At 45.7% G+C, this 14,130-nt stretch overlaps 1 protein-coding gene across 8 annotated transcripts in view; it reads right to left on the reverse strand.

Annotated features, from left to right (window-relative positions):
* DGKK (diacylglycerol kinase kappa) overlaps positions 1-14,130 on the reverse strand; it is a 524,126-nt gene that overhangs the window by 67,733 nt on the left and 442,263 nt on the right. For all 8 annotated transcript variants that reach the window (XM_069211876.1, XM_069211875.1, XM_069211872.1 and 5 more), the window contains one exon: positions 3,813-3,975. In XM_069211876.1, coding sequence (XP_069067977.1) covers positions 3,813-3,975 — 163 coding nt within the window. The remainder of the gene's footprint in view (positions 1-3,812; positions 3,976-14,130) is intronic.

The raw sequence follows: 14,130 nt of genomic DNA on the forward strand, positions 1-14,130 counted from the left end.
GAAGCCAGTATAAGTGTGGTTCGGTCCGTTTATCACAGAAATAGTGCTGAAAATTGCACCAAAATACACCAATTTTTGAAAATGTTCTCCCAGGGAGAAGCCCGGGAAACCCCACCCCCTCTCATAAACGTCAGGCTCGCCCACTTCGCTTGCTCGTGCTATATATAATTCATGTATAGCTCCTACCCCCCCACCACTGTTGAACTCCACCTACTGCCACTGCTGGTGCCCTAGCTCGGGCTGGCATGTGAGGTGTGCGTGCAGTCTACATACAACATGGCTTGATGCACCCTCTGAGTTTTCGTATGTCTGGTCTGAGGTTGATAAAATGAGTATGGTTAAATTGGGATTATCGCAATGCCTCTGCAGCAAACCTACAACTTGTGGCAATGGTTGCTGTAGAAATACTCAGACACGGATTCATTTATGTGCTCCAGGCAAAATATACTTTTGCAGCTTGTGTACTCCCCATTCACTATGAATAGGGTAAGCAGAATTTTAAAGCCTAAAACTGGAACATTTCCAGTGGCGTAACAAAGGCCCCTGCAGCCCCCACAGTGCAGGGGTGAGGGTTGGGGGGGATTGGATGGGAGGTGTCGAGATCTACGGGGCGCCCTCAGCACAGAACACTGTGCAATCCCCTGACTGAGTCCGGGGGGAGGGGCCCCCTCAAGGTACTTTGAAAGGGGGGTGGCCTCAAGGTTCGTTACGCCACTGGCCATTTCACAAAAAATAGAAGGACTCCAATTTCACTTCAATCTAGCGCACAGGATGACAGCACTCATTAGCAGAGAACTGCAGAAAAGACACTAGAAACATAAATAAAATGCAATTTTTAAAGCCAGTAAAATGCCTGTTAATTAAATTGCTTTCTGATAGCACCTATTTACTAGCTCTTCTTTGGAAAACAAACAAAAAAAAACACTTTCCAGCGTTTTCAGGCGACCCTCTCTAACAACCGGGACATAAGCTAAATTTCCGAAATCTTCCGGGGCAACTGGTGAAAACTCGGGATTGTCCCGGCAAATCCGGGACGCCTGGTCACCCAATGACGTGGACCGTTTATTTAGCCTTTCCTTGTAATTCGATGCCACACAGTGATGGTGCTGTAATGCGCCTTAAGAAAACGTGTGTCCAGTAAACAGGAGAACATTTATATTTTTTTAAGGGGTAAGGGTGCTACATGCACGTTCTCAGCTACATTTTCTGCAGGGAAGACGTATTGAAAGTGAAACTAAACATACTTCCCTAATAGTTGCCACCATAGTTTGTTTTGCTGGGTAAGCTTTTCCTGCTACGAAAACCTACTGTGGAAGTTAAGACAGTCTTTAGCGCCCCCGTGTGGCGCTTAAATATATGGCATTTACGGCTCCTTAACGTGATATATTGCACTTCTCGTTTTGGAGCCAGATAGGGAATGTGGGTTTTTGGATATCTGAAATGGAAATCACGGCTGATTCGCGTCCCATCTTAGAAACTGACATTTCTTTCTGGAGCAGATTTATAATCGCCGATTTTCTCCTGGAGGAGAATCAACACTGCCTCAACTTTGAAAGCAAGACTTTGCTTCAGATCTAATGGGGAAGATTCCGGGAAACTCACCTTGTCTTTCTTGATAAATAACAATGAGGCTTCATAACCGAGTTAGACTTACTCCTCCTGAAATGTTCAGCCCGCTGGCGCAGCCTAATTCAAACGGGCCCTAGTAAAATAATCGTGCTGCCCATCTTCAATTCCATCAGAGAAGGTCATCTAGTGGGCCTTCATGTTATCACTTTCCAACTTTTTGACCTAAATGTGTCTAATTTTTTGTGCGATGTTTCCTGTTGGTCTAATGTGCATTTGTCCTGATGAAAGCTCATTGGTGCTTTTTATGAGGGTTGAAATATGCTTTTTAAGACTGTTAGCCAGTAACTGTATAGTGTGCAATTTGAGATGTCTGAATACGTTTTATTTCTCTCTCTCTCTGCCTCTGTGAAATCTGCATAGGCTAGATCTTATTAACAATAACGTTGTGTTGCTTCATAAAGTCTAGTTTTTCAAGCCACGGGACCTGCTGAGACCTGGTCCCCAAGTCTTTGATCAAATTGTACGTTTACTTGATACTTGTCATGGAAAATCAGGCAGAAGCCTAGGGAATACTCTAGAAATGGCTGATGTTGTCCTCATATTGATTTATTATTTCATTATGTATTTAGACATTTTGTAGGGCCCTACTTGTAGCGATTCGAGTACTTCAAAGCGCTGATACAAGAGAAATATGTAAGGCAGCAGGAAGGAGATTAGATTCCAACTGGATGAGTTAATAACCCTGTTTAATGTTAATCTGAGACACCTTCTGCGCTTTGCTCAGTTTAAGGCAGTGTTTCCCAAACTTTGGGTTGTCACCCTCTGGTGGGCCGCCAACTGATTTGTAAAAGTCTATCAGTAAAGATGCCTTTACATTCTATGTTTAGCTCTCACACTTGGTGCTTCTAATACAGAGCTCATATGACAGGCCATGTGTCTTCTGACAAATTGTTGTTTATGGGATTGGGGGTTTCTACTTCTGACTGCAAGGTGAGAGGAGTTTTTAAAGTGAGTTATGTGACAACCTTGCTGGAGTACAGGATGTCCTTTATTTGCAACACAGAATAAAATGTAAATACCTGTAAGGGAACTGTATTAATTCGACTGTTAGGAAAAGCAAAAATGAAGCACACTTGTCTTGTAATTCTGAAGTGTGCTGGAAATAGAGATTTAATAGGGACAAACGAATCAAGACACTTTACCTGGTGATGCACAAGTGATAACTATTCACAGAAACCCGATTACCACACATTGTCACATGTGTGTCATATAGTTTTGTCGGTAAAACTGTATGTTTGTGCAGTTAGTGGCCACTTCAGTAGAAAATGTCTGAAAATGACAGTGTGCTTCTACACAATGCTTTAGTTGCATCCAAAAATTGCCTCTCCTCATGTCCATTACAGTTACTTGAGTCGCAAAGGTTTGTAGATCTAAAAACTGGGTCGTGGTTCTAAAAAGCTCAGGAACCACTGGTTTAAGGAAAGACAAAATTGACCAGTTTTGAAAAGGTCCCTAACCTGCTTGGGATTGGGATCAAATCTCACATTAAAACTGAGAGTTTTTTTACAGTTTACGTTCTTGAATAACTAGGATTGATCACCATGTTTCATCCTCTTGAAGGGGTGTTGACTGAATGGAGGCCCCTGGTCCTTGCACACTGAGGTGCCAGTTTCAGTAGATATTCTGGGGCTTTGCACCAGTACGCTTTACAGAAGGTGCTGTAGATCTTGAATGCTATCCTTGTGTCACCAGTGAGCTTTCAGGGCAGGTTTGATGTGCTTGCACTTGCAGGAGGTTGGTCACATTCTGTCCAATTTGCAGCCTGTGTAATTTGGCACTGAGATCCTTGGGAAGACCTGTGTAAATTACCTTTTCCGGTTATGCTAGACCCAAAAATGTTGCAATTTTTATTCGGTGAAAGGTTTGGAGAGAGTCAAGATTTAATGAACCTTCATGAGCTAAAGTAACACAAATAAAATAAGCCAATTTCATAAAAGAATGGATAAATAATCAATACATTAAGAACATACCAGCAACAAACAGGAAGACAATAATACAGGAAAAATAATGAAATGTCAATTTGTGACTTTGTCATATTTTTGTTATTAATATTTGATTTATGCCTGGATCAGAAATGAGCAAAGCCCTCCTATAAGCCACCACCTTTTCAGCATGGTGGTGACTCCCCTCCACCCGCCTAGTGATGTCTGGTCTGTGAAATGCGGTACTACCACTCTACATACCCAAGGTGTGGCCCCCCATTCATGAGGTCGAAGACCTGTGCCGGGTTCAGGAATTGCTTAAACTTTCTCAGGAACTTCACCCCTTGGTTATCTCCGCTCTTGGAGTTTACGAAGACCAGGAGGGGGCTGGAGCAGGATGGCGGGCAAGTGGCCTTCCAGAACCCTGGGGGAGACAAAACAAACAGTGAGTGGAAATACAAAAGCAGGTGTACCATTCTCCTTGGACCTGAAACCCCAGCTTCTCAAGTGGGCACAGATCTAGGGACAAGGCCATTCTTTTATCTAGTGTCTGTGGTTTGAAGATCAACATGCCAAAATTGCCAGCAGTAGAAACCATTAGTGTAGAGTTAAAAATGCTGTACACGAACGAGGGAATAAATGCCTTCACCAATGTCATTACTGGCTTTGGGTCAGGCTTTGGAAGTCAGAGATCCCTCTGAAGGCAAAGAAACCCAAGGAGCTTTTCTGACTTTTGACACATTATCTCTTTGCACCAACTTTTTTACTAGAAGACCTAGGACTGCCAGCTTAAGCTAGACTTAAACAGTGACTTATTGAGTTTTGTCCAAACTCAAAAATACGGAGCAGTTACTCTTTCTGTCTCACATTAAGATTAATTAATTCATGTACACGATGCACTTTTCTAGTGCTGCATGACGCGAAAAAGCTTCAGAGAGCTAACCACAAGATGAAACCAAGAAGGAAGGACTTGCACTGGGCAACATGTGGAATTGAAGTTATATTCGTGTTCGCATCTTCGGATACATTAACACCCACTTTTTATAATAAATGAACATATTCCCCCATCTAGTGGCCAAACTAGAGACTACATCACATTTTGGGTTTAAAGACCTGTTGTAATGAAGCATGCCATCTTCATTAATAATGAGGACGCGTACCTGGCCAGACCACTAGATGGGGACCGACGCCATCTTTTAATAACACTTAAAAATATGTGCTCACGACACCTGGCAAAAACAGAAGACACGTTCGGAGGGCCCGACATTGCATTGGCCCCAGGCTTCACAATTGCTTCTGACAAAGCCTGCAGTGGCCACAGTAAAGGTGCCATTAGGATGGCGTAGATGTAGCTGAGACGGAGGCTGGGATTCTATCGCAGTGCCTCTAAGAGAAAGGAACACACTTCTTTCATAAGTGACACGAACCATGAAAGGTGTGCCAGGAGATTTTTTTCACCCGGCTCAGCAGTACTTGACTGCTAAAACAACTAAAATGTGAATGACAATACCTGACTGACCTGCGACTATTATGCTTAGCAGGACTGGTGCAACATGTTCAGTGTGCGAACCACACTTGTTACGTGTGATTTTAACACAAAACTTAATACAACTTAGACAACTGGAAGCCACTTCATCTCCCCTCATCAACTATGTATGCTACTGAAATGGCCAAACTGCGTTGCTCCTGGAGGGATGACCACTGCCAGATTTCCAGTTTATCAGCATGAAATAAAGGACTGTACGGTGCTTAGTTTGTAAAACAATGAGGGCCGGTGGCCAAAGCTCTGCTTAGAAGTCGACGGCCGGTGCTAATAAATGCTAGTGCCCCGAATACCAAGGATGGGCAGTCCTGATTCCACCGCATGCCTCTTTAATCCACTACCAGACACTCTCTGCCCCTTTATCTCACTCTTGCAGATTCCTGTTTTCTCACTTTGTGACTGTTTTCCACCTTTCGCTTCCTTGTTCTTTGCTCTTTGGATGTCTTTCCCTTTCTTCCTCGCTATAAATGACTGATGAGGAAAAATAATTGCTGGCCCCAAAAAAACAATAAGCAACCACTTGCTAAAATTAAGCCCTGGTTGAATACAAATACTATAAATGAGAACTTTTTGCATAGCTAATGGCTATCCTGAAAAGGTGGCATGGCTTGTAGACCAATACTGCCCTCCCTCTCCTCAGGCCTCTCTCTTTCAAACCAGACATTAGAAAACTAATTTCCATGGCTGTACAAAAGCTGTATCATCATCACAAATCATTTTAAAGAGGTGCAATTTAGAACTCTTCGGTGAAATGGACAAAAAGAAAAGTCCGGCTAGTCTCCTGTCCAAGCCATGTGATCCCAATTGTTCAGGGAGCCGACTCGCAGTCTGATATTTAATGGCTGCGGCAAATTGGTTGGCGTGATTTAAAAGGTGAGATTCAGATCATTTAATCAGCGCTGGTCCCTTCTTCGAAGCCGACTGGGGCGTCAGCAGGGACAGCGAGCTGCAGAGCTCATCGACTGCCACTGACAATATGCCCAGTCAGTGTCTGGCACCCATCAGGGCTAATCAATTTCAACAGCGAGGCAGAAAAACACAGCACAGAGGGCTCCTGGGTGGATCCACAAAGGAAATGCAATGTCTTTCTTTTGTGCCCCACAACTCGCGAGGATCTCGATGACACAAAAAGAGCAATGAGGGAAGGTGGACAAAGGATACACGTAATGACACACAGAGAAGCGTGAATAAAACCCAACAAAGTAGCATTTTCACCATGGTCGGTGGATGGCCGTAGACCCCCAGGTCCCATGATGTCTACTCCTAACTCTTATCCTCCATAGAAGAGTGCAGGGACAAAACAGATGTGAGTATAAAGATAATTTTTTGGCCTTCCCATATCTTTCGAGCCATATAAATAACATTCAAGTCAACACACAAAGCATTCACTGAATTGTCCTAGGAGAGGTGGAGACTCCAACGAGAATGTGCAATTCCTGTTCATAACCTACATTTCTGCACTGCCCCTTAGAAATCCATAGTGCTTAGCCCACTATAATGACAGAGTTAAAAAATACGTTGTCTTGTGCCAAAATATCAATAACATACATATCTCCTGACACAAATATTGAGGTCTAAATTTCATTTACAAAAAAATAACTCCATTGGGTGTAGATTTTCTCTTATTAACTCCAATGGGGCGACATTTTTGCAAACAACAAGTAGGTTGGAATATTTTTGGCAGACAATATGTAGGTCACACTATTGTGGTATCATGTCATGTGTAAGCACAGAGAATCAAAATGTCGTTGAAAGTCCTTCATCAGAACTCCAAATGTTATTCACTGGGCGATCCATCAGGCGGATAATATCAAATGGTTCCCAAACTCGGAGCCGCGGCTCCCTGGTGCGCCATCAAAACTAGCCAGGGGCACCGCACACAGTTTGGGAACCACTGGCTGTAGTTTTATTGTGTCCAAACTGGAAATAGCTAAGTGGTTCCCAAACTATGTGCGGCACCCCTGGCTAGTTTTGATGGCGCACCAGGGAGCTGCGGCTCCCAGTTTGGGAACCCTTGCAGGGTGAAGAATTTGTATCGGCTGAGTGCAAGTGCACTGAGTCAAGAAACCACTGACACTGTGAGACGAAAAACCTGACACTATGGCAAAGGTGACATTGACACAGGAGACAGCATCATGCTAATCAGACTCAGGAAAACTACACACGTTTAAAACACCCGACCGACTCCCAACAGCGCTACTACCAACACATGAAAAAGCACAATGAACTTACACAACTCAACTAACATATCATACGGATTAATGCTGCCTTCCTTACATGTCAAAGAAATGGTCCTTCCCTTACATCTTGCCTTGATGTGGCAGTGGTCGCCTATCTCTGGCAACCACTGCCAGACCAACTAGTTCATTTGATAAACTATTACAGCATAGAAACAAGAACAAGTCAAACCTAGGATGACTCAGAGGAGCATCTCGCCAAGCTCTGCTTTTTTTGGCTTTTCCATCCAGTGTTTTGAGAAGGGAAGGGTTTGGTTGCTTCTAGTGGCATAGGCAGCAGCGGCTGCCGCAGCTATTTAGGGGAGTGGGTGAGCAGACGGGAAATAATAAACTGAAGAAAAAAAAATGTACCATTCGTTGCCGCCGCCATCCTCTCCTGACACCTCGCTCATCCTCCTTTCTTGTTCTGAAGACCTAGCAATTGCTGGGGCACCAGAAGAGGCTTCCCAGCAATCCTGGCGCTGTTTAAATGCTAAACATAGTATGTAAGCAGCATCAGGATCGGTCTGTGAGCGGCAGTGACTGCTGCTCAGACACAACCCTGGGGCCCGAGCAGTTTCTCCAACACAGCCGGGCTGGAGAAGCCTAAGTGCGCATGTGTGTTTGGACAGCTGTCCAAACACACATGCGCACTTAGTGCACACAATTCTTCACCTCCCATGGCCCAGCCTCGCCCCTCCCTGCACCTCCTGGCTGAGCCAGTAGCAGAAAATAAAACTCTATTCAAATATTGTTTTATTTTTCTGCTGCTGGCTCTTAGCAAGTGGGGCGACGCTCCTTCGTCATTGCGGAGGAGCTGCAGATGGACTTAAGAGCAAGCCAGTCAGTTTGGAGGGGAGGATGGAGGCACACTGAAGAAATAAACAAAGCAAGAGACCAGTGCAAGTGTAATCAATAGTTCAATGGAAAAGAAAAACAATAACAGGGTTTGAACCATGAGGGTGGTTGCCACTGCCTGGAATGGAAAGGAGACAACTTACTGCAGGATGCCAAACTGATCTAAAGCAGACAACAGCCCACAATCGAATGTGTGAAGGGCGAGCCCTGCCTGTCCGCCTTTAAGCTGGAGTGCACCTGTACCCAGACTAGAAAACCTCTAGACATGGACTTACAATAGTACACAGTGATGAAATGAAAGCTACAGCTGCTGACAACTCAGAACAAGGGAAAATATTCCCAATGCGAGTCTCTACAGTAAAATGAAACATTGAATGAGATGGCAAACATAATGGACACCGTACCTAACACATGCAGAGGCAAGAGCCACACGGACCCTAAGCAAAACTCACCGCATCGTAACCCTAAGGATAACTTGGAACTCAGCCCATAGCCCTGAGCTTTGAACATGACAATGACCTCTAAGAATAGATCTACACCCTGGAATGCTGCTCAAAGATGCCAGAAAGGTGCTGCACACACCCTGCAAAATCCCTCACATAGACTGAACTAAATATAGCATACAGGTGCTAACTAAGGGGACAAGAAGGGCTTTGTTAAACCCAAAGCAGCCCCAACAGTTAAAATGGCAAAGACCTGCTCTGCAAAGCTGCTGGGAAGTCCCTCTCACAGTACCAACAAAAAAGGAATGAAGGCTGACCGAAAACACAGTGGGGCGTATTTACGAGAATGTCATACAATGCAGCTCAGCAAGTCACCTTACTGTGCTGTAACGTGTGACAGGGACAGTGCAGGAATGCACTGTATTTAAAACAATAAAGTGCGTTCCTGCCTCTTCCCCTGCACTGGTACCCTTTTAGCAGCCTAGCGCCAGAACAGGCATCATGGTGCAAGGTGCCTGCTTTGCATGCAGGATTGTGTTTGTGCAGGAAGGCCCCCTTCCTGCACAAAAACAATCCAGAGAGGTATATTCCTCTTGTTATGTGTGCAGCATTCTGCAGCACACATAGAAAGAGGAAGTATCAAGGAAAAATACAGATATTTCTCCTTGTTATGCCTCACCTGAGAAGGTGTATCTTTTTGGCACATTCCCAGGTTTACCATTTCTGGTAAATCTGGAAATGCATCAAAAAGTATGGGAGATGTGTAGTACACCCACACAATGCCCATGGAATGGTTTCCCAGGGCAGAGTAAGGCAATGCTGCACTTTGTGCTGCTGTGTCTTACTCCAGATTTATGGAGCCACACAGGGCAACGCAAAGTGGCCTTGCGTGTATTCACAAATCACATGTGAGGTTTGCGTCGATCTTGCACCACATTGCGTGGTGCAAGAGCGATGCAAACTGGCTCATAAATAGGCCCCAACATGTTGTAGTACAACAATAGGCATCCTAACTGGGAGCAATCAAGCAAACAAGCACAAAAAAGGACAAGGGCAGGTGGCAGCCCTAATAACATTAGTCTACAGGATGAAATAAACACGCTGATTTATCCAACCTAGACTGCACAATGGAGATTCAAGATACACCTTCTCTCATCAGAGGGTCAAATACCCTTGGACTATGGAGAGTCTTTTAATACAAGCCAATAAGGGCTCTGGTTTCAGTTTGTAAGTGAAACTCCACTCTAGCCTAACGTGGTCTGAAAGCACAATGCAGGTGATCTGACACTTTTGCAGCCGTGGTCCACATGGATTAACAACTAAGGGCCTGATTTAGAACTCAGCTAATGGGTTACTCCGTCACAAAGGTGACGGATATCCCATCTGCAGAAATTGGATGGGATTTAGCTTTTGGGGAACAGGGCACAGTCAATATTGTGACAGAGTAACTTGTCCACCGAATTCTAAACCAGGCCCTAAGTGTTAATGTGTTCCTTCTTAATAATTCCAAATTGTGTGGGGCACTTCATAATGGATGGACTGCCAACACTGAGAAAAGCAGAGGGAATGTGCACATTTTGGGATATTGATTTCCATGGAGCTGAACTACTCTTACAGCAAGAAGCATTTGGAAGTGATCGGATTCCTTCAAAAGTCTTAGCAGAGTTTTAAAACTGAATGGATAGTTGGCTTTGGCCTGACTGCTAGTGATTCTGAAAATTAGCTGGCACACTGAGCCTGGTATTTAAGTTCAGTGGTCCTTTCACTTGTATGGTTGTCGAACAGTAGAGGTGAAATAACTGTACCAAGGACCAGAAGTCAGGTTATCCAACATAAAAAGAAGACAACACACCGCACAACTGAGGATGGAGAGGCTGGTGTAACTGACAACAGAGGAAAGGAGGTGATTGGACTTGTGATCTAGAAGCTTTCCTTTCCAAACCAGAAGAATTGCTTTTCTCAGTCGCTGTAGGCAGCAGCCACGAACACCACTGCATCAATCAATCAATCAATCAATCAATCTATATTTTTATAACGCAGCACTGCCACCCCTGAGGGAACCCAGGTGTTGAGGTATTGACAGGTCTTAGTCGAAGAGCCATGTCTTGGGTCTCCCTCTGTAGTCCGCCAGGGAGGGCGTTGTTCGTAGGTGGAGGGGCAGGTCATTCCAGGTCTTGGCAGCAATGTAGGAGAAGGAGAGACCACCAGTGTGGCTGCGCCAAATGTGGGTTGTGTGTGCAATGTCCAAGGAGGCAGAGCGCAGGTGTCTGGTGGGTTCATGGAAGTTCACGCAGTGGTTGATGTATGCCAGTCCCTGGTCAGGTAGGGCTTTGTAGGCATGTGTAGGAATCCTGAGCCGGCATCTTTTCTGGATGGGGAGCCAGTTGAGGTTCCTAAGGTGGGAGGTGATGTGGGTTCATTCTGGAAGGTAGATAGTGAGTTTTGCTGCTGCGTTCTGTATGGTCTGGAGTCTCTCGAGGAGTCGAGTGGAGATCCCAGAGTAGAGTGTGTTTCTGTAGTCTAGCCGGCAAGTGACAAGGGTCTCGGTGATGGTCTATTGCTGTGGGTCCGAGCTTGGAGGGCCACCAGCTGTGGTACCCTGGGGAGGTATTCTTCCTGAAGATCAGCACTTCCATTTTGTCTGAGCTAAGCTTAAGGCAGTTGGTTCTGATCTAGTCGGCGACACTGGCCATGGCACTGCAGAAGTTTGTTATAGCTGCAGAGATGTCTTCGGTAAGAGAGAGGATGAGCTGTATGTTGTCTGTACAGGATATGATGTTGAGTGTGTGGGTTCTGATGATGTGAGCGAGGGGAGTCACGTAAGTGTGGAACAGGGTGTGGTGGGAGGGACGATTCTTGGGGTACACCGCGGATGATGCTCTTAGGTTCAGAGGTGAACAATGGCAGGCAGATTCTCTGCATTCATCCTGTCAGGAAGAAGGAGCTCCACTTGAGGGCGTTACCCTGGACACCTATGCTGTTGAGTCTGCTGATGAGGGTATGGTGGGATACGGTGTTGAATGCTGCTCACAGGTCGAGGAGGATCAGGGCTGCTGTTTCCCTGTGGTCGAGGAGGGATCTGATGTTGTGGTGGCTGCAATCAAGATGGGCTCAGTGCTGTGGTTGGCGTCAAAGCTGGATTGGGAGGTGTTGGGCAGGTGGTTCTTCCCTAGGTGTTTGGTGAGCTGGCGATTAATGGCCTTCTCAAGGACTTTGGCAGGGTACAGGGGCAGTGAGATGGGTTGGGAATCTTTGAGTTCGCTGGGGTCGGAGGTGGGTTCCTTCAGGAGGGGTCCAAACTCCCTGTGTTTCCATCTGTCAGAGAAGGTTGCCATGGTGATGGAGGTGTTGAGGATATTGGTGAGTTCTGTGCTGATTTCCTTGGTTCTGAGGTTAGCTAAATGGTGGAGGGAGCTCTGGAGTAGATGCCAAGTCCATGTCGCGATCACTTGATTGGTATGCGTGGGTGGGCAGAGGCTGTTGAAGTTGAGGCGGGTGGGCTGAGGGTCAAAGTTGTTGTAGATGGTGGCTATCTTGCTGTAGAAATAGTCAGACAGGGTGTCACAGAGTTCTTGGGAAGGGGGCAAACTGTTTTGTCAGTGGCTGACGGGCAGGAGAATTCCCTGACTATGTTGAAGAGTTCCTTAGTGTGGTTGGTGCTTGTTTTGATGCGGTCCGTGAGGGCTGCTCTTTCGGTTTCCTTGATGTGTTGGTGGTAATTGTTTTAGGCTGCTTTGTAGGCTCACGGGTCAGAGGAGGATTTGGTGGTGCACCATTGTTTCTCTAGTCGTTTGCAGTTGTGTTTGATGGTTTAGAGTACTGCAGTGTACCAGCTGGCTTGTGTTGAGGCTTTGCTGGTTTTGGCTGGCTTCAAAGGGGCGATCTGTCGGTGCATTTGGTGATACAAGTGGAGAAGTTCTGGACGGGCTCCTCCAGGTCTGGCCCTGCTATGGGCTGGGTGGTGTTGAGGGCCTGTGTTCACTGGGTCTCTGTAAATTTTCCCCAAATGCGGTGAGGGGTGCTGGGGGAGCTTGGTGGTCATGTCCTGGAAGCATGTGGTGGTGTAATGGATGGCGTGGTTAGACCATGAGAGTTCGGTGACGTGGCTGTACTTGACTCTGTTGCTGGATGTGAAGATTGGGTACAGCATGTGTCCTGCACTGTGTGTGGGTTCAGTGACCAGTTGGGTGAGGCCAATGTTGCTCATGTTTTCCATGAAATTGGGAGACAGCAAAGAGCCACCCAAAATAGGGCTGCTGCTGTCCAGCCTTGCTACCACCTGAAAGTCAAAGCCATATGGCGGTCCTTAGTAATTTAGTGGTATCTGGTACCTATGCTTCCAGGAACAAGAGGTAAGAATTGCCACAACGATTGTCCAGTTGTCCATGAGGACCCTTGGCATTGGAGAACTGGCATCACACTGATGGGTCTTTCTAATTAGGTAATGTGGTAGCTCATTCACAGCTCACCTCTCTCTTACAGCCTGGTAGTCAAATTCCTATAAAAAAAACTGTCGCCAAATCTCTCAAGGTTAAATACGGAGGTCTTTGGACCCTCGCATGACATCACTGCACATTCTGTTTCAAGAAAAGAATAGCCTGTTTAAGGAGGACTTCTGCATATGACTCTGCATTCTGGTTCTTATCCCTTCTTTTACCACGATGGATTGGACCCTGCCATAAAGGACTGCAAACATCAGCTCACTTTGCTGGCGAGGCACCTCAATCTGTGTCATTCCTTTCATCTGATTTGATCATTCAATGGATGGTTCAATAGATGACACTCCTGTTGCTCACAGGTGTCTTGCATCCCCTATTTTAAAAGAGAGATTTTTGCACCTGGAATACCTTCTGGCAGCCGCAGAGCTGCAAGGTTGCCAAGAGGAAATACTGTAGTGCCATACAACACCTTGGACATATCTGATTTTCTCTCCGTCTTCTCTACCCCTTCAAAGGTGTTACTGGAGCTATGCCATCACCCCTGAACTATGCGCTCACGACTGACTCACTAACATGCACGACGTCCAAAAACCAGACCACAATTGGAAAATACAAAACTACAAACACCCCTAGACAGCCAGACTGATCATTCACATAGATAGTTTGGATGAAAGATGATGTCTGTACAGCCGCATTCATTAGCCATGGGATCAAAGGACGTATGCAAATCCCTTCCCAGCAGGATCCCTGCCTACATGTACTACCCACAAGAGGCAAACACAAGCACTATACACTGGCATGTTAGATGAATTGATGCCTACAATAGTCCCACATGCTTACTTCCACTCACCCTCTTTCAGAACACACTGCAGTGGGCATACCAACAATATATAACCAGACTGACACATCAGCATAGGCCAGATGGAACGTGCGAAGACAATTAATGCCATTGGATTCAGCTCCATATCTCAAACCCGAAACATGCAGATAACAACTGAAACCCCCAACAGATCGAAGGCCTAGAGTTTCTCAAAGGCTGCATTGCACAAAAACTACCTCCCATAAAGAACGGACCAGAGC

The sequence above is a fragment of the Pleurodeles waltl genome, chromosome 10, assembly GCF_031143425.1.
Source record: "Pleurodeles waltl isolate 20211129_DDA chromosome 10, aPleWal1.hap1.20221129, whole genome shotgun sequence".
NCBI lineage: Eukaryota > Metazoa > Chordata > Amphibia > Caudata > Salamandridae > Pleurodeles > Pleurodeles waltl.